Source organism: Caretta caretta, chromosome 2 (genome assembly GCF_965140235.1).
Source record: "Caretta caretta isolate rCarCar2 chromosome 2, rCarCar1.hap1, whole genome shotgun sequence".
Classification (NCBI taxonomy): domain Eukaryota; kingdom Metazoa; phylum Chordata; order Testudines; family Cheloniidae; genus Caretta; species Caretta caretta.
Window position 1 is genome coordinate 197,047,116 of NC_134207.1, and position 27,917 is coordinate 197,075,032.

The 27,917-nt window shown below is 42.1% G+C and overlaps 1 protein-coding gene across 2 annotated transcripts in view; it reads right to left on the reverse strand.

The window, feature by feature from the left end:
• The window catches only part of LOC125631634 (RNA-binding motif, single-stranded-interacting protein 3), a 1,082,196-nt gene that overhangs the window by 884,123 nt on the left and 170,156 nt on the right, over positions 1-27,917 (reverse strand). Inside the window, exon 9 of one of the 2 annotated variants that reach the window (XM_048838637.2) lies at positions 24,361-24,551. In XM_048838637.2, coding sequence (XP_048694594.2) covers positions 24,361-24,551 — 191 coding nt within the window. Of the gene's footprint in view, positions 1-24,360; positions 25,022-27,917 lie in introns of those variants that run through there. The other variant, XM_075125723.1, reaches the window with a different exon arrangement.

Sequence of the window (27,917 nt, forward strand, 5' to 3'; positions counted from 1 at the left end):
TTGAAAAAATCAAATATAAGGATTACAGAATGCAAACAAAGTTCATTTGCAAATGCAGACCAAGATTTAATTGCATGCAGATTTAATGAAAATTGGCCTTAACAATGTATATAATATTTTGCCTATAGAATAAAAAGTTTTTAAAATATTGCAATTAAATGGAAAGTATATTTCAATTGTAATGTTAATTGTTGAACTATAATAATTCATCTGACAGGCAGAGAGTAAAAAGAGAAGAATTTCTTATAGAAGTGCCAATGGATGAGAACAAAATATGTCTTGCAGTAGAAGACAGCCCCTTTATCTACTAGGCTGCGCAGCAGAGGAAGTTTAGAGGTATTATTTTGAAATAGAAATATATTGAAAGTTACAATTTTTAAATAATATTTAAAAATCAAATATATAGGGCATAGAGTTGAAAGATAGTAATTTCTCTTGTTAATACTAAGATGTACTATATGTGAATACAAATTTTCAGGCAAATCAGACAATCCACTGTGTGTTTTGCTTTTTTAAATTAAAAATAAAAGGCAGAAAAAGTTTTGCCTACATTTTGACTCTAAAGTCTCTCCATCAATAGGAACCTTGCTACAATGATTCTACTGTGGGTTATTACAGTGAATAGGTGCGGGCATGCATACAAAAAGACTGATGTTCTAATCTTTGGCTGCCCTGACTCAGATTGTCCATCAAGTGCAGCTCCATTCGCACAGTAAATTGTACTGCTCTCTTGCTAACTTGGCTGGAATCACTATGATCTCAGAACACTAGTTACCACCCAACAAATCATTTCAGAAATTGGCAAATAATATAGCTAATATTGTAGAAGGGTATTTTGGATACTTTGGCTCAAAATGTTCCACTTTCCCCTTATGAAGAGAGTTAGTGAAAGCAGCTGCAACACTTGCAAAGAAGATTTTCTCCTCGTACAACTGATTCCTGCTAGAGTTTGCCCCTTGTTCAGGCTGCATACTGACTTCTCCATGTCCTCCTCACATGTAGGGGCCTCTCACACTTCCCTACACCCTTAACTCCTCTCTTCCAACAGGGGAAAAATGTAACACAGTTAGCCTGCCCTCAACTGCCTAGGTTTCTCAGTGGTGCTGCCTCTCATCTGAATGATGAGATGTGTCTCTCAGACAGTTCACACACAGCCTTGCTTTGGCCGCAAATTGTAATCCCCAGCAGGTTTACTCATCCAGCCTGTTCATACCCAACACCTAACAATAATGACCTCCTTTTTAAAACACTTTGAGATCTGCTGATGAAAACTGTTCTATGAGAGCCAAATATTGTATATTATTATTATTATTACACCTCTAAAAAACCCAGTGACTTCCATTTGCATTCTCACTATCACGGAGCAGAATTTTTCCCCTTTCTAGAGCACAGCAGCAGCACAGTGTTCAGGGGTTCTGAGTACACTTGTCACAGCTTAAGCATCTAGCGCACTGCCTGATTTTTACCAACAACTCACTTAACTCAGTCCCCTAGGGCCTGGAGGAGCCTTGCCATCCTTTAGATAACAGGCACACCAATACTAGCTCACTACCACTGCCAGTGAGGCCAATCACTCACCTGCATCCCTCCCCAATACAAGTCAAAATACAAAAAAATAAACAGAGGACAGACCAGCTAGCTCCTGGAAAAAACTGGTCTAACCAGCAAATAGAACCTCCCACAGGTCCAAAACCAGACAGACACTGGGACCTCAGCCTCATACTGATCAGCCCGAGATCTGTGGTCACCAATGACAGACAGAAAGATGGTTATTGTTATTTCTGTTTTTAAATATTTGAAGGGTGCTAGGATACTATAATGATGGTCCCATATAAATACACAGATAGACAACAACTTCTGCTTCAATTTCCATTGGTTCTACACAAACTTAAGTTCAATTGTTTCCTGGCTGTGCAGACATTCACAGGCGAGGCTATGAATTGGAGAGAGGGGATTAGACATGTGATGCTGACTGATCACAAACCCACCAGCTAGACTGCTAAATACATTCACCATGTCATCCCACTCATCTTGTTCTCTTTTTGGTCCCTTGTGTTCAATCAATTCACTCTCCTGACTTGAATGGACTCACTTCAAACACACACTGATGACTCCAGCTAATGTGGCAAAACTGTGACCAAAAATACAACAGCCACATGTCACAGAGAGCAACTCAGGTAGGTCACAGGGTGGAATTCCAATATCCATGTCCCTTAGTCAGTACGCTAAACAGTTGATATGCACTCATTTTAAAGGGGCTGACATGCCATAGCAATTATAAAAAAGCTGACACTCAGCTGAAAGTACAAAACAGAAGAAATGAAAGCAAAATGTGACTGAACTGTGTCGTGCATGCTTGTTTTTTGTTGACAACTATATTTGTAGTTACAAGAATTTGGCCTTTTCTTAAGAATGTCACCATCAACCACTGACGAAAAAACCTACTTGAGTCTATCACAGAATTACTCTTGATACTGATGCACATGGTAACAGAACAAAGCATTCAAGTCACATAAAGGTTACCCAAGCTAACCTTCTGTAGTATCGATATCAATATTTGACATTATTATGTAATCCTTCTGTGCAAAAAAAACCGGGGGGGAGCACTTGGAATTTGAAAGATTGTATTATAATGGCATGTCTCTTTAAACATATCACTCTAAGGGAATGCAATTTCTGGTGACAGTTTCAACTTCAGAATATGTTTTTATTCTTCAAGGTACTTTAAATCTCTAATTCAATTACTATGCCAGTACTTTATATGAACTATTAACTACTGTAAATACATTTTAGAAAGATACACTTTGTTAGAACTCCACTTCCATATCATACTGCTTTCAGTAAACTATAAAAATGTTCTTGACACAGTACAGAAGAATATAATTTAAATTTACGGTGGCTCTGTAAGGTCAATAGGATCTCAAAGATATAGTACTCCATTTGTATGTCTTAATTACATTCCTGATTCATCCTAATGCTTTGGATTTTATTATTTATTAGTATTCCAGGCAGTGCTTAGAGCCCCACCCAAGGTTCGAGCACCACTGTAGTAGATGGTGTCCTTGTGCCAAAGAACTCATAATCTAAAGCTCCCGCACATGTCTTTAGCTATGAGTAGTCCTATTAATATCAAAAAAGTAATTTTCTCTACAGTTGGACTCACTTTATACAATATTTTGGTAACCATACCGCAATGATTTATTTACAACAATAATATATAGTCCTTGTATAGCACTTTTCAACAGAGATTTCAAAGTGCTTTAAAAAAGAGGTCAGTATTATTATCCCCCTTTTGAAACAATATTTGGTAGTCTGAGTAGAAATGGAAACTATTGCAATATAGTTAAGTTTAAAAAAACATTCAAAATATTTTCCATCGTCCTATACTTCATCCTTTCTCAACTGAAATTCAGTCTGATGTTGGCAGCAGTGGAGGATCCCATATGTAGCTGAACTTCCAGGATGAGGGAATATATTGCACATCTGTTAAGAGAGAAGGCTGTTTGATGACCTCTCTGGTGAACTCACTGCTACCCAAAAGGCTGACATTTGGGATACATAAGCAATTTGAAGCAGCACTAGCACCATGCAGAGACATCACAGGACTTTAGAGGAGCTAAAGATAAGCATGCCAAAGGTAAACTGGCCACATGGTAACGGGCTCTTGCCTAGACCACAAGCCAATGTGAGAGGGACAAAGTCTGTCTCACTCTGAGGCACAACATGGAGGGTGTGGGTCTGGATAGCATGTAGAAGAACAGCCAGTGGCAAGGGGAGAATACATTCCCCTTATTTATCTGTGTAAGTACAAAAATTACATGAATATCAGTCGTCCTCTGTACATCCCCCTTCCCATGACCCATGCGACTTCTCAACGCCAGGTTTCCTCCAGAATAAGTCAGTTATTACAGCAGACAGCTGTGCATCTCTAGTGGCCTGTATGTCTATCACAGTTCCCTGGAGTCAGATAGAAAATGCGTTGCTGATATTGATCAGTTTGAAAGGCTTTCTTGTTACAATGAGATAATTCCAGGAATACTAACGAACCTGCTGCAACCTCACAAGCTTCTGAGGCCAGCAGACACATCCTGCCATCATCACTACACCAAGGACCTCCACACCCACCCACAGAAGAGGAGCACAGTATCAGGATTATGACCAGTGCATTTTCCTCTCCATGCCCCTACTAGAGCCCACCATCAATCAGCCCTTAACAGTCCTCTGATGATGCCAGGCAAGCTCCTCCTTCACCCCCATTACAGTCCAATCCTCCCCACCCCAGCCTCTGTATCCCAAACCCCTTGAATTCATTCCTGACTCACCAACAGCCCAGAGGACCAAAGGTCTGCAGAATCTGCCATGCAGCCGGGCCATTTCCTCCCTCTGAGGAGTTCACAAAGAATATGATCCAGGCCTGCAGCAAACAGACTACAGGCCCTTTTAGAAATGAGAAAGTAACACACGTGCCTCCACAGCCAGTTTGTGGATTATACCCAATAACTAATTGCTTGGCAGCACATGCTGGTGCTAGTCTCTGAGTGGGACTGGGAAACACCTTGTCTGCCAAAAGGGGACAGCAACAGACTGAAGACCAGACGTAACACATTGCCTCCCATCAGGCCTCATGTTGTCATGGCATCAATATCCACCCGGAGAAGTAAGGATACCCTTGACTCTTCAGAGCCTGCAGGAAGCTGTCATGGTGCCCTGCTATAGAGGTGGCCCTTTGACCAGCCTCAAAGCCACTAACAGTAGAGCTGAGGAAGAAGGGTGATGCTCCTCTTCTTTTTTTCCCCTCTTATTTTACACATGGCTTTCATCACTGGCTCCCATTATTGTGTTTGTACATTTTCTATTGTTTTGACTTTTTAAGCATGATTCATTATTCCAGGATAATTGCTGCACTGGTGTTTTTTTTCTGTTTTATTTATGTAGCTTTATTTATATAATAAATCCTCTTGGGAAGCAGAACTTAAGCATTTATAGTTCGCATTGTATATGATTCACACACAGAGAGGTATAAGTGTGTGCTGCACTTCTGTATTATAATTTAGCAACTCACCTTAATAATTCACCTCATTGAGTGTCCACTGCAACTGTCTGGAATTCTGAATGTGATCATTGTAGTCCACTGCCCCTCCTCAGATTCATTCTGGTTAGCAGTGGCAATCTCAGCCTTAGCAACTGAAGGTATTCCATGACCCATGGTAACACATAAAATACACAGCATGACAAGTACACAAGATTACCAGGTTGATCTTCTCGTAGTTATGGAATGTGCCACCACTGCCCACCAGATCTATCAAAGTGTCTTAAAAATAGCAAATGTCCTATCTAAGGATGATCTGGTAGCTTTTTAAGACCCAAATGGAATTTTCCTCTGTGAAGGTTTGTAAACAGGTTTTCTGTGTCATCAGCTAAGGGCACCCAAGAAAGTTTCTGTCACCTGTTAATTCTAGGATAAAACTGTTCCTAACCTTCTGTAACTGTTGCTATTTGAGATGTGTTCCACATATCCATTCCACCCTAGGTGTGTGCATCCCCCAAGCACAGTTGCTGGAAATTTTCCCTTCAATGGTACCCATCGAGGTGGCTCGAGCGCCCTCTGCTGCCATGCTCCAATAGTGCCAGTAAAACACCCAGTCGACCCTGCAGCCCCTCAGTTCCTTCCTTCCAGAAACTTTGGTGTAAAGAGGCAGGAGGGCAGGTCATGGAATGGACATGTGAAACACATCTTGAAAAACAACAGTTAAGGAAGGTTAGTAATCGTTTTTTCTTCTTCGATTGATTACACATGTGCATTCCACATTAGGTGACTCCCAAGCGGTTGATTAGGTGGAGGGACTGGAGTTCATGGGCACATGGACTGCAGAACAGCTCAGCCAAATTTCACAAAATCTCTGGAATGCTGAGTGAAGACATAATTGGAGGAGAATGTGTGCACCGATGACCAGGTTGCAGCTTTACAAATATCCTGAATAGGGATCTGCACTAAGGATGCTGCTGAGGATGCTTGCGACCTGGTGGAATGCGCAGTCAGGTTAGCTGATGGAGAAACACCCTCCAGATTGTAACGAATTTGAATACATAAAGTAATCCAGGACAAACTGTCTGTGAAGAGATTGGGAGACTCTTCATCCTGTGAACTATATCTACGAATAGTGGGGTGGACCTTCAAAACGGTTTACTGCTTTCCATGTAGAAAGCTAGGGCTTGTCTAATGTCCATGAGTGAAGACGTTGTTCATTTCTATTTCCATGCTGCTTTGGGTAAAAAACAGTTAGGTAAATTGCCTGACTGCTATTAAACCGTGAAACCACTTTCAGGAGGAAACTGGGGTGAGGACGTAAATACACCTTATCTTAAAGAAAGATTGTATATGGAGTCTCTGATGTGAGGGCATGGAGTTCCAAGACCCTTTGGCCGAAGTAATGGCCACTAAGAAAACCACTTTCCAGGAGAGGTGTAATAAGGACAGTGCCAATGATTCAAATGGTGTTCCCATAAGCTTTGATAAGACTAAGTTCAAGTCCCAGAGAGGAACAAGCTCTTTTACTTGAGGGTATAGCCCTTTCTAGGCCTTTGCGGAATCAGTCGGACATGTTATTTGAAAAAACAGACTGATTATCCACCCGAGGGTAGAAAGCTGATATTGCTGCAAGGTGAACCTTGATAGAGGAGATAACTAAGCCTTGTTGTTTCAGGTGCAACAGATATTCAAGTATGTCTTGTATGCAGGGCCATCCCTACTCATACACAAAGTACGCAGCTGTGTAGGGCACCAGGAAATTTGGGGCACCTGGTGCCCTACGCAGCTGCGTGCTGCTCCAGCCCCTGCTCTGCCCCAGCCCCACCTCTTCCCACCCCTGCTCCGCCCCCACTCCCCTGAGGACCGCACTCACCGGCAGCAGTAAGAGCAACCCGGCCCCAGCCTGCTCCACTGGTGAGTGTTGGAGGGTGGTTCCCCCCTGAGCCCGAAGGCTGGGAGCCAGGGGAGCAGAGCGGAGCGGGCTGGGGCCAGGTCACTCCACTTCCCGCCGCCCTGTGAGAGCGAGGTTGGGCCCGCCCTGCACTCACTGGGTTGCAGGAAGTGGAGCGACCCGGCCCCAACCCACACCCTCCTGTGCCCCAAGCCAGCCCCCCCGCCGCGGAGGGCTGTGTAGGGCACCAAAATGGCTACGGACGGCTCAGCTTGTATGGATGAACGTGTGGGTGAGACTCTGCATTGGGACCCCCAAACAGAGAACTGCTTCCACTTTGAGAGGTAAGTAGTCCTGGTGGAAAGCTTTCTACTACCAATTGGACCTGATGAACTTGCTCTGAGCAAGTCTGCTCTCTGGGATTTAGCCATGGAGTTTCTAGGCCGTTAAATGAAGGGAACTCAGGTTCAGGTGGAGCTGTTGACAGCTGTCCTGGGAAATCAGGTCCGGGTGCAACCCAAGCAGGATTGGAGTTGCCACTGAGAGATCTAATAGAGTGGAGAACCAGTGTGGGCAGACCCATGTCTGGGCTATCAGAATAACCTGGTCCTGGTCCCGCTTGATTTTTAGCAGCTCTCTGTGCATGAGCAGAAAATGGGGGAAGCATAGTAAAGATGTCCCGTGCAAGGTAGTAGAAAGGCATCTGTGGCAGAACCCGGACTGTGGTCGCATAGGGAGCATAATTGGTGACACTTTCTATTGTACCTGTTTGCAAATAGGTCTATCTGGGAAGTCCAGCACTGCTGGAAAACATCTCTCACCACATCCGGGCGAAGGGACCACTCGCGGGGATTGGATAAAGCCTGCTGAGATGATCTGCTAGCTTGTTTTGTGTTCCCAGAGGGTAAAGAGGCCTCGAGGCTGATTGAGTGGCTATGCAAAACTCGCATAGCTGCATTGCTTCTTGACAAAGGAGGGAAGAGCAAGATCCTCCTTGCCTTTTGAGGTAAAACGGCTGCAGTGTTGCCTGTGAGAACAAACCAGTTTCTGCCTGTAATGTGGGGCAGGAAGGCCTGACAGGACAGGAGAACCACTCTAAGTTCCCTAATGCTAATGTGGAGTGAAAGTTCTGCCAGCGATCTGAGGCCCTATGTTCTGATGGCCCCAGGTGAGCTCCCCACCCTAGCACTGACGTGTCTGAGATCAGGGTCATTGACTGTCGAGGGCATATAAAGGGAACGCCCATACAAACCATGAGCATATCCAACCACCAATTGAGGGAGATTAGAATCCATGGAGGTACCGTGAGCACAGTGTCCAAATGGTGATTGTTTGGAGAGTATACTGAGGCCTGCCATGTCTGGAGGGCTCTGAGGTGCAGTCTTGCTTGTTGTATCACCTATGTGCATGAGACCATGTGCCTAAAAGCCTCATGCAATTCTGGGCTGTTGTAATTGGATGACCTTTGTGTTATCGGGGACCTGATTGATTTTAAACGTACCTCTGAGAGGTAGGCCCTGGCCTGACTAGAGTTGAACACTGTCCCAGTGAACTCTATTCTCTGCACCAGAAAGGAGGTAGACTTTTCTGCATTTATCAGAAAGCCTAATGCCTTGAACATCAACTGGATGAGTCGAACATTGGACACTATCCAAGTCTTGGACCAGCCCTTTACTAGCCAGTCATCTAGATAAGGGTAGAGCTGCACCCCAACCTCCTCAGGAAAGCTGCCACTACTGCCATACATTTTGTGAACACCCCCGGAGCTGCAGATAGGCTGAATGGGAGGACCATGAATTGGTAGTGTGAGTGGCTCACTACGAATCTGAAGAATCTTCTGTGTCCTTGGTTCAACAATATATGAAAATAGGTTTCTCTTAAACTGAGAGTAGCACACCAATCCCCGGGATCCAGGGAGGGGATAATGGATGCTAGGCTGACCACGCAGAACTTTATTTTCTTGAACTAGTTGTTGAGTTGACGCAGGTCTAAAGTCAGTCTGAGATCTCCTTTGGCTTTTGGGATTATGAAATAATGGGAGTAGAACCCCTTCCGTCTTAAATTCTGTGGAACCTCTTCCATGGCTCCCATCTGAAAGAGGGACTGAACCTCCCAGACCAGAAGTTCTTCATGAAAGGGGTCCCTGGAGATGGATGTGAAGGGAGGGTGCGAAGAAGGGGTAGAAATAAACTGGAGGCTGTATCCCAATTCCACTGTGCTCAACACCCAATGGTCCATGGTGATACAGGACCATGCACTGAGGAAGGCGGAAAGGCGGTTTGCAAATAAAGGGGCATCATAGGAACTAGTACAGCATCCTTGAGCGTCCCATCAAAATGCCTACTTAAAACATTCAGTCTGGGAGGGGCAGGCATTGACATCGAGGTAGAAGGTGGGAGTGGCCTATGCCTAACCCGCTTCTCCTTCTCTGCGGATCCTGATGGGAAGCCAGGGCTGAGTAGCGGATGGGCTGTTGAGGCCTGTTGTGCTTCCTTGAAGGAGCTTGTGTGTACAATTCAAGAGAGTTAAGGGACACCCTGGAGTCTTTTAGACTATGAAGCTTTGCATCCGGCTGTTCCAAAAAGACTGAAGCTTCTTCAAAAAGTAGGTACTGAAGGGTTTGCTGGACCTCCCGTGGGAGTCCCGAGAACTGTAGCCAAAAACTCCTGAGCAAGGCCACAGCCGAAGCCATGGACCTGGCCATCAAGTCAGCCACATCCAAAGCAGCTTGTAATGAGGTCCTCACCACTGATTTTCCCTAGACCCAGTGAGGAGAACTCTTGCCTAGCCTCTTGTGGGAGCAAGTCCTTGAATTTCTGCATGGAGTCCCACATGTTAAAATCATACCTGGCCAGCAGGCGTAGACTGGTTTGCAGTTTCGAGTTGTAACCCCCCCCCCCCAGTAAAATAAAATTTCCTACCAAACAAGTCTAATTTTTTGAGTCTTTTGATTTTGAGGTTGCGCCCTGATTTCCCTGCCTTTCTCTCTCATTACCACCAAAGATCCTAGGTGTGGGGATGGGTGTACAGGAACCCATAACCAATCATAGAATCATAGAATTTCAGGGTTGGAAGGGACCTCAGGAGGTCATCTAGTCCAACCCCCTGCTCAAAAGCAGGACCCATCCCCAATTAAATCATCCCAGCCAGGGCTTTGTCAAGCCTGACCTTAAAAACTTCTAAGGAAGGAGATTCCACCACCTCCCTAGGCAACGCATTCCAGTGTTTCACCACCCTCCTAGTGAAAAAGTTTTTCCTAATATCCAACCTAAACCTCCCCCACTGCAACTTGAGACCATTACTCCTTGTCCTGTCCTCTTCCACCACTGAGAATAGTCTAGAACATCCTCTCTGGAACCACCTCTCAGGTAGTTGAAAGCAGCTATCAAATCCCCCCTCATTCTTCTCTTCCGCAGACTAACCCTGGGCAGGAACACAGTATTTACGCTCAGCATTTTTTGATGTGGGGGGAAGGGATGCAGGGGTGTGCCACAAGGTCTTAACATAGTCTGTAATGGCCTCATTGAGTGACAGGGCTACTTTTGAAGGGCCCACAGCAGCTAAAATGTCAACTAGGCTATGGGAGGACTCTTTCACTACCTCCACCTTAATGCTCACATTTAAGGCCATCCTCTTCAATAACTCTTGGGGAGCCTTATAGTCAACCTGGGGATGCGACACACCCCCTCCTGAGACTGCCTCATCAAGGAAGGAGGATGAGGAGGCCAGCACCAACTATGGAAGTTCTTTCTCTCTTTCTGCCTCAGCAGGATCCCATTGAGCCAGCTCTTGCAATATGGTACTGGGCTCGGTACTGGAGTTTGGACCAGGTGTTACCCAATGGGACGATTCTGCCCTTCTTTCCAAGGCCACCAAATAGGAATGTCTGGAATAAGCCCTGGAAACTGGGGGAAACCATGGGTTCCAAAAGGGTCACTGGACCAGCTTAGGTCCCCAGTGACCTCCTGGCCATGCACTTGATGGTACTCCTGTGCCCCAATCCATGGAACAATAGAAATACCTGGAGGATTAGTGAGAATAGCTCTTCAAATGGGAAGAGTAAGACCCAACCTCTGACTTGGAAGACAGCGAGTCTCTGTCTGGTGACCACGGTGGTGTCATTCCCACCAGTGATGGAGACTGACTTGTACTGCTGGTGATACCAGTACTGACAGCGAGAGAAGGTCTCTGGCAGTGGCAAATGCCTCCAGTATGCTTGGTACCAAGATAGTATTGGTACCATACTGTGCCACAGATGCAGATGGCTCTTCCGGTACCAGACTTGACAGTGCCTGCTCAGGTGCTGGAGTCAACACTATCGACTTCTGTGGTACTGAGGCAGAGGAGTGCTTTGATTTAGATCGCATTCTACTCTGATCCCCATGCCTGGCTGTCTTCGGTGCCAGCGATTGCCCCCTCTCAGCTGGCTGCTTCTTATACCTTTTTGTAGGCACTGGGGCTGGTGATCAGTGCTGGGACTCCAGGATGGTAAGAAGAGCACTACTTACAAATGCTGAGGCACTTGGTGCCGAGTCTGACCAGCCTAGCTTATAAGAAGGTCTCAGTGCTGCCTCCATGAGCAAAAACTTCAGCCTGGCCTCCTGGTCCTTTTTCATGTGAGGTTTAATGTCCCTGCAGATCTGGCAACGGTTGCCAGTGTGAGCTTCTCCCAGGGACTTGAGGCAGTTTGAGTGTGGGATGCTCAGGGGCATAGGAGTTGTTGCAGGAGTTGCATGGCCTAAAGCCCGGTGAACAAGGCATGCCTTGGCACTGGGGAATAGGCAAAAATTCCAGTAAAACACAAAGTCACAGAACTTCACTAAAATTAGATAAAATTGACTAAAACTAACTACAACTAACAACAACTAACTAACTATGTACAGAAAAAGAAGACCACCGAGAGATCCTGCAAAGCAAGGATGCCAGTTCCAGCAACCATCACAGGTAGTAAGAAGGAACTGAGGAGGCAAGGGTCAGCTGGTTTCTTTACACTGGTGGTATTGGCACACAGTAGCACACAAGAACAAATGGATATAAACTGGCCATCAGGAAGTTTAGACTTGAAATTAGAGGAAGGTTTCTAACCATCAGAGGAGTGAAGTTCTGGAACAGCCCTCCAAGGGAAGCAGTGGGGGCAAAAGACCTATCTGACTTCAACATTAAACTTGATAAGTTTATGGAGGAGAAGGTATGATGGGATAACATGATTTTGGCAATTAATTGATCTTTAACTATTCATGGTAAATAGGCCCAATGGCCTGTGATGGAATGTTAAATGGGGTGGGATCTGAGTTACTACAAAGAATTCTTTCCTGGGTATCTGGCTGGTGAACCTTGCCCACATGCTCAGGGTTCAACTGATCGCCATATCTGGGGTCGGGAAGGAATTTTCCTCCAGGGCAGATTGGAAGAGGCCCTGGGGGGTTTTCGCCTTCCTCTGCAGCATGGGGCATGGGTCACTTCCTGGAGGATTCTCTGCACCTTGAAGTCTTTAAACCATGATTTGAGGACTTCAATAGCTCAGACATAGGTGAGAGGTTTATTGCAGGAGTGGGTGGGTGAGATTTGGTGGCCTGCATTGTGCAGGAGGTCAGACTAGATGATCATAATGGTCCCTTCTGACCTTAATATCTATGCACCTATGAATCAGAGGGCGCTCAAGCTGCCTCAGTGGGTACCAGAGAGGGAAAAATTTCTGGTGACTGTGCTCTAGGCGCACGCACACCATAAGTGGAATGCACATGTGTAATCACTCAAAGAACAATGTGTAACTAATACACACTAACACTTTATAAACATATAGCTGTGTGTTTGTTAAGTGCCTTTGGAAAAACTTATCCTGTACCTCTGAACTTGAATCTGTCTAGGTTTGATTAGTCCTGTCAGACTTGAATGTCTGAGTAGGAAAAAGTCATGATATGGTCCTGGGTAATGGATTCTGTGAACAGCAGTTTAGCACTGCAGAATGTCATCTTGTTTATGGAGTATGATTATTTCCTGTATGTATAGGCTGCCTATGTCACTCTGAGTGGCCTCTGGAGACGTGAATATAGAATCCCTCGACAGATAAAAACTTTGTTATTTCAGAACACACCTGCGTTTTTATCTATATTTAGGGAAACTAATGTAGCAATAAGGACTCCAAAGAAGTACTCCTAGGAATTAGTGTAAGCATGCCATTGGGCAGCTGGAGAAACACACAAAAGGTCAGAAAGAAATGGTCTATTAACCATATTTAGAGAGGAAAAATGTATGGGACTTAACAAAACAGAGGACATGCAAAGAGCATCTCAGTATAGATAGGGATGACAGAGCCTTTTTTATGCCCTAAGCAATGTCTGACAGCATGAGAAGGATTCAGATTCAGAGGTAGAGGTGACTGGCTGGCTGATACCAGTGGTGTTGTTGATGGCCCTGTGACATGACCCTATTGGCAAGATTCCCAGGCTTTGATTTCCTCTAATGTAAAATAAATATGCTGCCTTTAACTCTCTAGGTCCTCATACAGCTTCTCATAGAGGTATTCATCATTTGTTTCTCTACTTTGAGGAACCCACTCTTCTGGCATATTCAGGAAGCTGACACATTGGCCCCATTTCTCAGATCTAACTGGGCTGCTCTTGGTAAAGGACCCAAGGAGGAGGGCAAATGTGACCTTTTATCACCTTTTCATCTCCCCAGTTCAGGAGCTGGCAGGATTCAGATTCAGTATTCTTGCTTGTACCTTTGCTGCTTGCTTTTGCGTTCCACTCTTCCCGAACACTGTGCCTTCCTCCTCCTCCTCCTCTCAAGCTCTCTAGCTTCATCCTTTCTCCTCACTCCATGCAAACATACCCACACTCCTTCCTGAATTTAAGGGCTCTGTATTCATGTGAACACATGCACACGTGCACGAAAACCACACTTTGAAAGTGTACATACATAAATGACTGCCATACATCTCTGAAAATAAACTGTACATGCCTAGCTCTGAAGCCATGCCAGCAAGCCCACCAATTCTGCACATCAATTTATTAAGTCCTTAAGTGACTTTTCTGAAAATGATGTGCCAGATTATCTTTCCTTGTGAAATCATTTGCACAGGCACAAATTGGGTCCAGTAAATACATGGATGAAAACTGGTAAGTTTAAGGTACAAATCAGTTTAACATCTGACATTTTCAATATGTCTCATTACCTAGCACTGCCACAGCTGCCCCAGATTATGTAGTGATCCTAGTCTCCACAAAGTCTGGGACAGCTTTGGAAGCGACATATTGGCAAGATATTTGGGTGATATTAAATACTCTATACACAGTTGAGGTTAAAACTTGCTTCCACTTACAACTCAATTTGCACACAGACACACACATGACCACTAGTAACCAATACTGGACCAATGTGCCAGAAATCGCCTCTTAATCCAAAGTAGAATTATTCTGCAAAGTTTGGAGAAAATCATATGAAGCATTTGGGCAAGATGATGGGTCAAAAAATGAGAATGATTTAATTTCTTGACATTTGCCAAGTTCTTTTTTAGCTTTTCATATCTCCATGCCTTAGAGACTAAATGTTTTAGTATCTGCTGATCTTGGTAAGGACAAACTTTTCCCTTTGATTAAATATGGAGCCAAGAGAGATGGGAGGGAAATATTTAGCTATTAAAAGTGGTTTCCAGATACTCAGGAAGTCTGCATGTCCTCGAAACACAATCCATAAAGTTAAAAAGGCTGCATCAGGGCACTTTATAATGTCTGCGGGGCCCAGGTGTGACTTTCCGTACTGCATGACGCAGGGAGGGATAGCTCAGTGGTTTGAGCATTGGCCTGCTAAACCCAGGGTTGTGAGTTCAATCCTTGATGGGGGCCATTTAGGGATCTGGGGCAAAAATTGGGGATCGGTCCTGCTTTGAGCAGGGGGTTGGACTAGATGACCTCCTGAGGTCCCTTCCAAACCTGATATTCTATGATTCTATGATGTGTACTTCCTGTACTGAACTTGGCCCTGATGCCCACTTAATAAAGTTCTCTTGACCCCAAAGTAGACCATATACCACCTCCTTCAAATCCTTACTCAAAACTTACTGCTTTCAGTTAGCTCTCTACCAATGACATTCTCCCTGGGCTTCCTTCCACGCTCTTCCAATGTTAATGTATCTCAAGAGTAGACTGTTCATTGTTTTATACTTTGTCCTCCCATACCCACCTCCCCATCTTTTGTTTACAGTCATCCCTGCTGTGTTTTGCCTAATTTGAAATGTAAATACCTCAAGGCAGAGACCTGGCATTTTTAAAATCTCTGTAGAGCACAATGCACATCTATGATGTTATACAATAATAATAAGTAATAATTCTGGTAGATATTTACAACTTTAATTACATCTCATCAAATGCAGGAATCTTGTAATTGCATTAGGTTTGGATTCAGAGATACATTTTCTGCCAGAAGAGTCTGGCAGTGAGTACAGTCCTAGCAATATCCTCAGTGAGGACACAATCATTAGTTATTGGTGAAGAGGAGGTGTCAATGGTGCTTGAGACAGTTGCTGAAATCAATTAACAGAGAGCCTGTGTTAATAGAAGAGGCAGAGGTTCCACTCCTTTTTTTCACCCTCTAATCAAACATAACAGTTATTTGTGGGTGACCTGAAACTAATGTGGACAGTATGTTCTTGGTACAGTATGTTCAGATATTGCTAATATTGTTGCTCTGACCAACTTGTGTAATACAATTACCTGAAGGTGAATCCTTTTTACAGAAATAAACTCTGGAGCTGTAGGCCGAGATGTTTATAGCAAATGAACTCTGAGGCCAAAGAACTATTTGTTTATTAGCCTAGGCTTTGGGGTCTGATCCTGCAACACTTATTTACCCAAAGAGTTCAATTTAATTCAACAGAGCTTTTTACTTACCATTTACATAAGAGGATGTATTTTTATTTAGTAGATTTTTAAATGAAAAGGACAGGCATGTTTCAAAACATGTTAGCTGGTCATGATGAGCTACTGAATAATTATTGTATTGTACTGGTTAATCATGGCTACCTATCACATGTTAAAATGACTGTCCTTGTCTGCACTAAGAGCTACATTGTATTTTATGTTGTATTAGTTAAAATGTGTTAGTAAACATAGTTTCTGACACAATGCATTTTCCCATAACAGACAAGGCCTCTATCAGCAAGTAATGTAAACAAATAATTTAAACAAATATACAACAGTTATTCTAGGGACAGGAGCCTTATAGAACTGGGAGAGGAAGAGAGATAGGAGAAGAGAGTAATGGGGAAAGAAAGAAAGGAGGGACATTAATTATGGAGACCTTTAATATATTTAAGCTGAGACAAGGACTGTCTTTTATTATACAACACACAGTGCAACAGAGCCCTGATTGAGGGCTCTGCGTATTACTCGAACACACATTTATTTATTTATTTTCCTTGTGATCAGTTTCAGTTGTATTTTCTTTGCTCATCAGTATTTTTTGAGAATGGGTTATTGGGAAATAACTGTACAGTGAATATGTAAATCCCTATTCTCTGATTGGGTAATTATGTCTGGCAGCCAGTCAGAGTATAGGGATTCGCATATTGTACAGCTAGTGAGAAATAATTACAGTCATTATGTGAATGAGAGTCCCACAACCAATCAGATGCCAGGGAGCTGTATAACTGAGGAAAAAAATGAACAGTTTATGTATCAATAACTCCTCATTTCCCTCTGTAATGAGTATGACTAGAAATAGTACCAAGTTTTAATGAAATTCCTACATTACAATGAAAATATCTGTGCTTGTCCCAGGAACCATTCACTGTGTGATTGGCTTTCAAGCTTCATCCACTTATTGATCATTTAGATGAAAAATTTAAATAGCTGCTCACTCTTAGCCCAAAAAATTCTCTTGCTATTTATTCAACGGGAGAATCATTTTAAAATAGTATATCTCCCTATCACCAGATTTGTTCAACTTGGTACTAGAAGCAGTAATGGTCGTAGCACTGAGAGATGAAAAAAGAGGAGTCATGTTATGTGGGAGGACAGTAAATAACCTTAGAGTTACAGATGATATTGAATTCATTTCACTGACCAAACATTTATAGAGAATAACTGACCAGGAAAGCAGAAACTTTGGAAAAGTTCAGTATGGAGAAGACAAAAATATGGCAATTGGAAGACAAGAGGCAAAAAGTTAGAGGAAGGAGTTAGAGGCAGAGAACTAGAATACACACGGAAAAATCTGTTTGCCTTGGAGGACTAGTATTAAAGAATGGGAATTGTAAAGATGACATAAAAAAGTAGAATCAGACTAGCCGCTACAGTATTTGGAAAAAGAAAAGGAGTACTTGTGGCACCTTAGAGACTAACAAATTTATTTGAGCATAAGCTTTCGTGAGCTACAGCTCACTTCATCGGATGCATTCAGTGGAAAATACAGTGGGGAGATTTATATACATAGAGAACATGAAACAATGGGTGTTACCATACACATTGTAACGAGAGTGATCACTTACGGTGAGCTATTAACAGTTCTCCGTTACAGTGTGTATGGTAACACCCATTGTTTCATGTTCTCTATGTATATAAATCTCCCCACTGTATTTTCCACTGAATGCATCCGATGAAGTGAGCTGTAGCTCACGAAAGCTTATGCTCAAATAAGTTTGTTAGTCTCTAAGGTGCCACAAGTACTCCTTTTCTTTTTGCGAATACAGACTAACACGGCTGCTACTCTGAAACCTATCATTATGCAAGGCACTGAATTTAGCCGTATGGAGTGGAAATCTATCAACTTCATGAAAAAACTCGTACAGATACAGACAGACATCATCTTCCTTTCCAAATGCAAACAGATGGACATCATACCAAAAGGACTGAAGGCAAAAAATCCATTACAATCTACATACCGCACAGACTATGCTGACAGCTTGTGCCACATGCTCTCAAAGAAATCGCGCAACCACCTGATCAACATCCTCTATGGCAAACAGGGAAAGATTAAGAATGAGCTCTCAAAACTGGATACTCTCATATAAAAACAACCTTCCACACAAACTTCCTTGTGGCTGGACTTTACAAAAACTAGACAAGCCATTTACAACACACACTTTGCTTCTCTACAACAGAAAAAGGACAGTATTTGGAAAACTCTGCAGATCTGAAAGGCTAAACAGATTTAGATAAAACCAAAATTAGTGTATCTGAGACAACTGTTATGCTGATACTGCTATATGGGTCTAAATGTTGAAATATGAGGAAAGCCAATGAATGAAATATATTGACTGAAGAATTGAACTGGTTGGGGGGATACTGAGAGTTTCAAGACTGCAGAAAATAAAAAAAGAAGTGACAAGAAAATGGCTAGGGCATAACATAATGTTTTTACAGAAGATTCAAGAAGGATGACTGAGATGGTTTGGAGAAGGGTCAAAAATGGACCCAAAAAGGATACTATATATGGCAATACATACCTACATACCAGAGTGCAAGGAACTAGCAGTAGAAGATGACCAAGGATGAATTGGATAGACATAGTGACGAATGACATAAAACAAAAAGGTTTAAAGGTGAATAAAGCTGTGAAGCTGGCACAAGACAGAAAGTGATGGAAAGACATCATTTGGCCCCATAATTGCAGCTGAGCTGAAGGATGGGAGCCAAAGAAGAAGAAAATACTCCTCTTGCAGAGTGCCTAGTGCTTCATAAAACTTTACAAAACCTACCTGGGAGTTCTATCAATGTACCAGAAAAGACCACAGCCTTTTAATATTACCATTTTCTCCATACTGTCTCCATTGTTTTGGGGAGATTTTTGTTTGTTTTTAAGTACAAAGATATACTTATTTATGTGGCATCATAGGACTTCAGCATTTGATATGACTTGTGCACCACTCCTGTGTGTTTGATGTACCCTGAACGTTGCTTCATTATCAATGTTTGAGAGGCCTCAGAAGTTGATTCCCCACCCTCTACAACTGTTATCTTATACTTAAAACTAACGTAAAAATGGTATAAGACCTCATTCTTCTCTTGCTGGGCTCTAGATACACCACTTGTAAATGAAGAGATTCTAAATACATATTCTTTTGCTTAGGTTTTTATTATTTGATACTTCCACTTAAGGTATAACAGCAAACTGAAATAGCTTCTCAAAACAACTGATAATGCTGACAACAACCAGGAAAAGCTAGTATGTGTCTAAAACCTAGATCTGCTGGCTTTGAGCAACTACTGCATTTATGCCACTACCCACCAGCTCTTCCAGAGCAGCCATTAACAGGCTCTCAGCCTTGTGGGCCTATCATAAATATAAAGGGAAGGGTAAACACCTTTAAAATCCCTCCTGGCCAGAGGAAAAGCCCTTTCCACCTGTAAAGGGTTAAGAAGCGCCTCGCTGGCACCTGACAAAAATGACCAATGAGGAGACAAGATACTTTCAAAGCTGGAGGGGGGAGAAACAAAGGGTCTGTGTCTATCTGTGTGATGCTTTTGCTGGGGACAGAACAGGAATGGAGTCTTAGAACTTAGTAAGTAATCTAGCTAGATATGTGTTCAATTATGATTTCTTTAAATGGCTGAGGAAATAACTGTGCTGAATGGAATGTAGATTCCTGTTTTTGTGTCTTTTTGTAACTGAAGGTTTTGCCTAGAGGGATTCTCTATGTTTTGAATCTAATTACCCTGTAAGGTATTTACCATCCTGATTTTACAGAGGTGATTCTTTTTACTTTTTCTTCTATTAAAATTCTTCTTTTAAGAAACTAAATGCTTTTTCATTGTTCTTAAGATCCAAGGGTTTGGGTCTGTGGTCACCTATGCAAGTTGGTGAGGATTTTTATCAAACCTTCCCCAGGAAGGGGGGCTGCAAGGTTTTGGTGAGGATTTTGGGGGAAAGACGTTTCCAAACAACTCTTTCCCAGTAACCGGTTAAACATTTGGTGGTGGCAGCGAAAGTCCAAGGGCAAAGGGTAAAATAGTTTGTACCTTGGGGAAGTTTTAATCTAAGCTGGTAAAAGTAAGCTTAGGAGGTTTTCATGCAGGTCCCCACATCTGCACCCTAGAGTTCAGACTGGGGAAGGAACCTTGACAGGTCCCAAGTACCACAGGATATGCCAGCCATAGAAGGCCTGATTGACAATGCTCTCAGGGTCCTTGATTGGTCCAGGCACATTACCTATGCCCGGAGGGGACACCAAGAAGTTGTCTGTGCAACTAGGCAGATTTCCCCAGTTTGCTGCTACAACAGACCTTGCTTCAGCCTTGTTCCCAGCCTTAATCCAGCCCTGCTCCCTTCTGCTCCTGCCTTGCTCCAGCCCTGCCTCCTTTCCAGGCTTCTGACCATCAGCTCTGGTTCCAGGCTGCTGACTCCAGCTCCACCCACTACGCCAGCCTCCATGGAGATGACAGCTAGTGCTTAGCAGTTAAGGAGCAGCCAGAAGTAACATACACTGACAGAAAGTATTTGTAACTTCTCATGACAATATACAATTAAGGTAGAATTGTAAATTCCAGTAGAAGTGAAGATGCACACAATAAATGTATATGAGTTGAGAGTACATTAAACACAGAGGAGTGGTACAGAAGTTATATCAGATGCTGGAGTCCTATGATGCCACATGCATCTTTGTATTTTAAAACAAACAACCCTTCCACCCCCGCCCCCCGCCTCCCCCCCAAGGAGAGAATATGGAGAAAAAGGTAATATTAAAGGCTGTGGTACTTTCTGGATTTCTATAAGGAGGTAATTTCCAGCCTAATACTGAATGCATTCAACAGTATACTCAAAGCATTGTCTTTTTCCTCTCAGAGCTTACACACTAGCAGCACTCTCACATAGGTATGAGGTAGAAGAGCATTCTGAGTAATGGCATCCAAATAAGTATAAAAAGCACTTCAGAATTCCTAAATCAAGCACTAGCACAATAGCTTTTGAACTAGAATACAATGTTCTCAGTACAAATAGGCTTATTTTTCTTGTAACCTTAGTATACCCATTTTCATGTAAATATGCAGAAAGTTCTTCAGTGTGCAGCTGTTTCACGGGGTTCTTGCATCTGCAGTCTGGTTATAATGTGGAAGATGTGGATGTGCCTGTAAATGCACTGGGTTCTTTTGTACATACTTGAAAAAATTGAATTATGGAAGATTTTTCCTCACTGTTTAAAATAAAAAAATAGAACAAAAATTTCCAATTTAGATGTGTAAAGTTAGACACTTAAATCCCTATGTAGACACCTATTGAAGAGCCTGATTTTCAAAGGTACTGAAAACCCATAGGTCTGGAGATGCAGCTGCTCAGCATCTTTGAAAATCAGAATATTTTTATTTAGGTGTCTCAGTAAGGACCTAGAAGTCTTACTTTAGTTGCCTAGGTTTAAAATTTTTGATCTTAGTGTCTGTTCTAGCATGTATAGAGACATGTTAGAGTCACAAGTTGCTATTACCACAGATATCTTTCACAGCCAAATCCTTGACTAAATAAATGCTTTCAAAGATACAACTCCTTTATTATGACTGTAAGCATGAGAGTAGTCTCACTGAAGTCGATGGAACTACTCACATATTTAAAGGTAAGCATGTGTTTTGATGTTTTATTAGATTGGAGCCTAACGGCTTACCGAATGTTTGATGGACCAGAGAAACCTGAGATCCACTAAAAAGACATTGAAACACCTTTGTAATGGGATATCCTGCAAAATTCAAAGGTGTGTCTATTTTCAGTAGGCAGCTGATTTGACAAGGTTTCATTTTGAGACACTGTGAAAAACATAGCTTTACTGGTCATGAGCCTGATCCAGCTCCCACTTAGGTCAATGGCAAAACTTCCATTGTCTTCAGTGAAAGTGAAAGTGGACCCTAAAACATAATGCTTTTTATTACTCCGGTAAAATCCTGGGAATCAAGTGCTGAAGGTGGAATCCTGAGATACCTCGAAATCCTAATTTTTGGAAAATTTTAGGAAAAATATGTGTGTGTGAGTATATATCTATAAAATGCCAGGAGATCTCATTGTTACTTATATTCTTTATCATTTACATGTGGGGTGTTTTACAGCTACAAAATGCAGCTCTTAATCAAGGTGCCCTTGATGCCTACTTAATAGTTAAATAAGCAAAGATCATGTTATTTCTGTCCATTTAGAAAGATCTTATATGATGTTTCATGCAATATTTGGGGGGTTTTGGATTTTGATTTAGAAAAGTATTATTTTCCCATGTTAAATATAAAATGTGTTGGATTGTATTACCATTTTAATGGCTTTTTCCCACATTTTCAATGTAATCATTTAATCAGAGACCCAAAAGACTTTGGCATTAATGAGAAGTATAAATTGTCCTGGAAAAGCACCCAGAAAAGATTCATAAGGTTAGTGAGGTTTGAAATAGCATAGCGCTCCCCACAAATGTAACCTGCAGGCACTGCAAATACTTTTGGCAACAGCAGGGTTAAAATAGCACCCATGTTGGTTAAGAAAAGGACACATCATAATACCTTTGAAAGACTACAACTAGAAAAAAAAGTATTTTGTATCTATGTCAAGCAATTGCTGATTAATACATAGGAAATCATCAGCAGAACACTCAGTTATCTACACCTGTTAATTAGCTAAATGTAGTCAAGTCTTTTCTAGTTCTCATTTCACATACAGTCATATGTGTTATTTGCCTTCCTGCTACCCACCGCTGGTAGAACATTAGACAGACTATGTGATGCATCAAAAGTAACTACTGAGCATATATTTCTGCTGATGGCAGGATTTTTAAATACTCAAGGCATTGGCACAGCCAACACATATGTAAATGGCAGCATTAGCTCTACATATTATTTTGTAAACTAATATTGAAGGAACACATTTAAAGTTCTGTTAGTAACATGATGCACAAAAATTATTCCTAAAAACTGAACATACACAGTCATTTAAATGCGTTACAGTAATATGCATTCATGACAGAATTAAATATTCATACACTCAAGGGAGACTGAAATGCTATCTACATATATTAGAATATTTAAAGCCATCAGTTATCATTTTAAAAAATAAAAACCTTTTATCCACCTTACTTAGCCATACAGGCCCTGTTCAAATGATCAATCTTTGATAATCTGTTTTTATATTCAAAACAACTGTACTGATTTTACAAGATGGTCAACAAATCAAAAAGTATCTCAGCTATATTACTGGTCTCCAGTAAAAGATAAAATGATTTAAAAATATCTATCAAGATAACCCAACTCTAACTATATAAATATGTGGCCTGACATATTTGTTGCACAAATTTGTTGCACAAATTTATTTAATTACTGGTTTACATTGTTTCATTGTATAAGTATTTCCTTCCACATTTCTAACATAAAATAAAACTGTACTACATAGTAAAACTACTTCATGAAACATGGCTCACTTCCAGTACAATGCAACATTTTGAAACAAGATTAAAATCTATTCATGTGATCTCTATTTACGTAGAAAACTGCATACTTCAATGAAACTTTAAGAATTTTTATCATTAATCTTACATAGATTACTATTTGCAAAATTCATCATTATATTAAAACTTATGCATTTGTCAGTATGTGTCTGTTACATACCTATACACATACAATTTATAGGCTTCAGTTAAGTAAACCCATGCTGGGAAATATTAATGGAAATGAAGACAATGCCTACAGACAAAAGCACTGATCAATGCACTCCGCTAACATTATCTTAATGGCAATATTTTCTACTCCATTCTCCCTACTTTATGATTCATTTAGCAGAAGATATATAAGCACCAAAGAATGCAATCTGACCCATTTCTCATTGATCTCAGTTACCCAAAGATTTTCATTCAGTACAGTAGTAAGCAGCTGTCCCCTAGTCTACAATGACACAGCAGGGTTGAAGAAACAGCTTTACTAGGCTTCTTTCCTTACAGGTAACTCGCCCCTTGCCCTTAACTAAAAAAGGATGCTAGGGGAGAAGAGGCACTCACAGTACTAAATCCTGAAAGTAAGGTAAACTTTAGTGCCAACATTTTATCATTTTCAATGTCTCCTAATCCAAGCTCTATAAAGCCACTTTCAATGCACTGTACACAGAACAATGCATTTGAGACAAATGCACATCAGTTATGTGTGAATGGGCAGAGAAGTGCTTTCTATCCATTGCTATTTTGCTATGACCCTCCTCATTTCCCTTGTCCTTAAACAACCTTCCACTCTGTCTTTATATCTCTCTTCTTTACATTTAAATAGAAAATAACCATCTTTAATCATAAAACATCATCATCATAATCAGGGTACACTTCTTCCTGGTAAGGCTAGATGCTTTCACTTCCCAAAGTCATCCTCCTTTTCATTCCCTACAGAATGGATTCCCACCCCTACTCTAATTTCCTATCTAACCGCAAGCGATCGTAGTTTATAAAAGAAGGCTCCTCTGCTGTGCTTGGCGATGACCGTTTTAAAGGCGGCAGACCTACCTTTTTGTCTTCTTTCTCACTGTTTTGCCTCTTCTCTGGATTATTACTGTCACTAGCAGTTGCACTTTCCCCTGCCTGCCCATCCTGCTGTTGCTGCTGCTGCTGCTGACAGCCTCCAGACCCCTGCGAGTGGGGGATGGGCTCTGGGCACTGAGAAACTCCCTTAACATCCATCTCCATCTTCCAATTCACTGTATTTCAAGACAAAAGCAGACAAAATACTTTCCACCACCCAGCGTCTTCCTTTTTTCAGGAGGCCGTGGCACGCATGGCTCTGGCTGCCTCTTCTGCACCGATCCGGTGGCTGCAATTCCCCCCTAGATCCTCCAGACTTTTGTATCTAGCGTGTGTGTGTGTATGTGTGTGTGTGTCCTTGGTGCGATGGCCTTCAATCGCCCCTAAACAGCAAACGCTAACTAAGCAGATCACTAGCGACTCAGATCAACTCCCTGCCCCAGTCTAATTGTGGTGATTATTTACTTTATGCTATCTATGTCCCAGGCCCGTACAAGCCTTTTTGGCTGCAGCCCTTTGAACAAAGTTAACTGGCGGGAGCTAAGCACAGGATGGGGGCGAGGGGAAATCGCCGGGATTTAACACCGTGAAACTGACAATAACCCGGTAATGTCAAGTAAAAGTTAAACCTCCCCCTTTCTCCCCTCCCCCCGCCTCCTCTCCAGATCCTAGGCAAGCACAATACAGCAAAGGAAAAGAAGCGAATTCAGACCTGAGCGAGGTGCTGGTGACGAGGAGGGCAGACGAGCATTTATCCGACTGTTGCCTTTATTTCCCCCCCCCCCCACCCCGGCCAACCCCACCTCCCTTCTATAGCAAACGTGGTCTCCTTGATGTTAATCTCCTCTCCGTGATCTGTGTGTATGTGTGTGACTGGAGCTCCCTCTCTCTCAATCTGCCAGCGCCACGCAGCATTGCACAAGGAGAACTGGAGTAAGGAGAAAAACAAGAGCAAATTCAGGCAGGAAATCTAAACCAGTACCAGCCACCGGCTCCCGAGTTTTATTTTTTAAAAACCAAATAAATAAAATATAGGAGAGAGAGAAAAAAATCCTGTGTAAATAGTTTAAAATCAAGCGAGACTACAATGTACACACAGGATTCTTTTATTCCCTATGATAGCTACTTTAGACTGGAAGTTATGTATGGGTGGGGAGAATGCAATCTCATTAAGAATATTTAAATTATAAAATAATAAGAATAATATTGAAACCCAATCCAGCCAACTGTTTATCTTTAATTTAAAAAAAGTGGTGAATTTAGACCAGATAATTCTTAAATCAGGACACCATCAGATGACCAGCCTGCACTTCTAAAAATAACACCACATTGTCCTGAGGAGCTGCTACTTTAAAAGTTAACTGGAAACATCTAGTGGAAGTCTGTGTGGAACTTTATAATAGTCATAATCCACTCCATAAAGATATAGTGCCAGATCTCCAGGAGCTTTGACCATTTACATCAACTGAGGATCTGTCCCAGGATATTTTGGATATGCTATTCGTGGGGCCATTTGGTTCTTTCCCTTGGATTTCATTACATCCCACATGGGTTTGTTTCTACATGTACCCTGACATGTCTTATTGCAACAGCACACTGGGTAAAGGGCAAAGGTAGTTTTGTAACACTGAAAAAAAAAGTATCACAAAGCCAAATTGTCTTTTAAAATAGAAACCTTTTAAAACAGAAACCTTTAAAAATATTTGAGTAGTAAAAGAATAAAAAAGCATACCTTGCTAAATGTGGGCCTTGTTCTCCTCTCACTTACAATGGTAAGTGTAAATCAGGAGTAACTGATGAAATCACTGGCATTTCAATTTAAAACTGATGTAAATGAGAAGACTCAGATCCTGTATATTTTATAATCAAATTCATTAAATAAAATCTACATATTATTTGGGGAGGAGAGCATGAGGAGCATTTGAATGTCCAGCATTGAATATACTACGACTATCTGTAATCTCATAAAAAGCAGTGCTAGTTTGCAAAATGTTTATGGGTTCTTTTGGGTACCTGTCAGTATCAAAAAAGCTGGCTTGCATGAAATAAAAGCTACCCCATAATCAGTAGTGCTTGTGAAACCACCATCACACTCATTAAACAGTAAGGCCCAAATCCAGCAAGCATCTAAATATGTGCATAATGATATTATGTATGGTCTTAAGTACATTGCTAGATCAGGGTCAAAGTACTTTCAACAGCATAGGCTGAAAAATGGGGGGGGGGGTGCTCGCCACATGCACCGGTGTCGGAAGTTTTTTCCCTCAGCAGTATCCGTAGGGGACCCCTCTCATGAGCGTCTCCTCGCACAGGAGGTAAAGGGGTTGCTACAGCTAGGTGTGGTATAAGAAGTTCCTCTCGAGTAGAGGAACAAGGGGTTCTATTCCTGGTACTTTTTAATCCCAAAGGCCAAGGGTGGTCAGCCCATTCTGGACCTGCAAGACCTCAACAAGTACCTAAAGAAGTTAAAATTCCACATGGTTTCCCTGGCCTGTATTATCCCCTCCCTGGATCTGGGAGACTGGTATGCCGCCCTTGTCTTGAAGGACACGTACTTCCACATAGCCGTCTTTCAAGGACACAGACACTTCCTTTGGTTTATAGTGGGGCCCCACCACTAGCAGTTTGCAGTCCTCCCATTCGGCCTGGTGACAGCACGAAGAGTGTTTACCATGTTCATGTCGGTGGTAACGGCTTAGATCTTACTGTACCATTGTGGTGTTATGCACAGCATTTGCCATAGGACAGAAAAGCTATTCTGGGCATACGAAAATGCAATATCACCACTCTCTTTGGGAGACTGAGTGCCAGTGCAGTGAAAAACCAACCAATCCTGTCTGATGATTCCATATTATCCTGAGCCTCAGAGCTGGGTTATGGAGAAGCAGTTGCATGCAAAGTGGCATCCAAACATCTGCCCAGCTCTGCCAAGCTGTGCTTGCTCTCCACTTTCCCACTAAAGCATTGTTGTGTCTTCACTACTTCCAAAGTGCCAGCATTCCAATATACAGAAGTGTCCATCACCCTCTGGCCATATCAGTGTTCCTCAAAGCATACATACACTGAGGTGCTCTGCTCTGCAGTATGTGTAAAAGATGAGATTTTGCTTCCCAAATGCATATATTACACTAATGGCATCCAGTGAACCCAACTTTCCTTGCTTATAGAGTTTGGCATCTATATTTGTCTGCTGTTGATTAGTTGCCTGAATGTCATTATGAAAAAAGATGGCCAGCCTCCACTTTCTGGCCTGCCCCAAACTGTTTATTTCCCTATTTGTACTCATACCAAATCCAGGATATGCATATCTTTTCCTATAGTGCATACCTGATGTTGAGTGTAATGGCTTTTACACAAGTGTATATAATTGGGTCCTACATTAGAATCATATTATCAGCAAATGTAATTCTTGATATTCTTGAGCAAACAGTTGGCTGACTGATTGCATAACTAATAATATTTTTAAATAACTGTATTGTCTTCTTTATAGTGTCTTGATTCATAGAGCAACTACTGCCACAACATCTATGCACTTATTTACA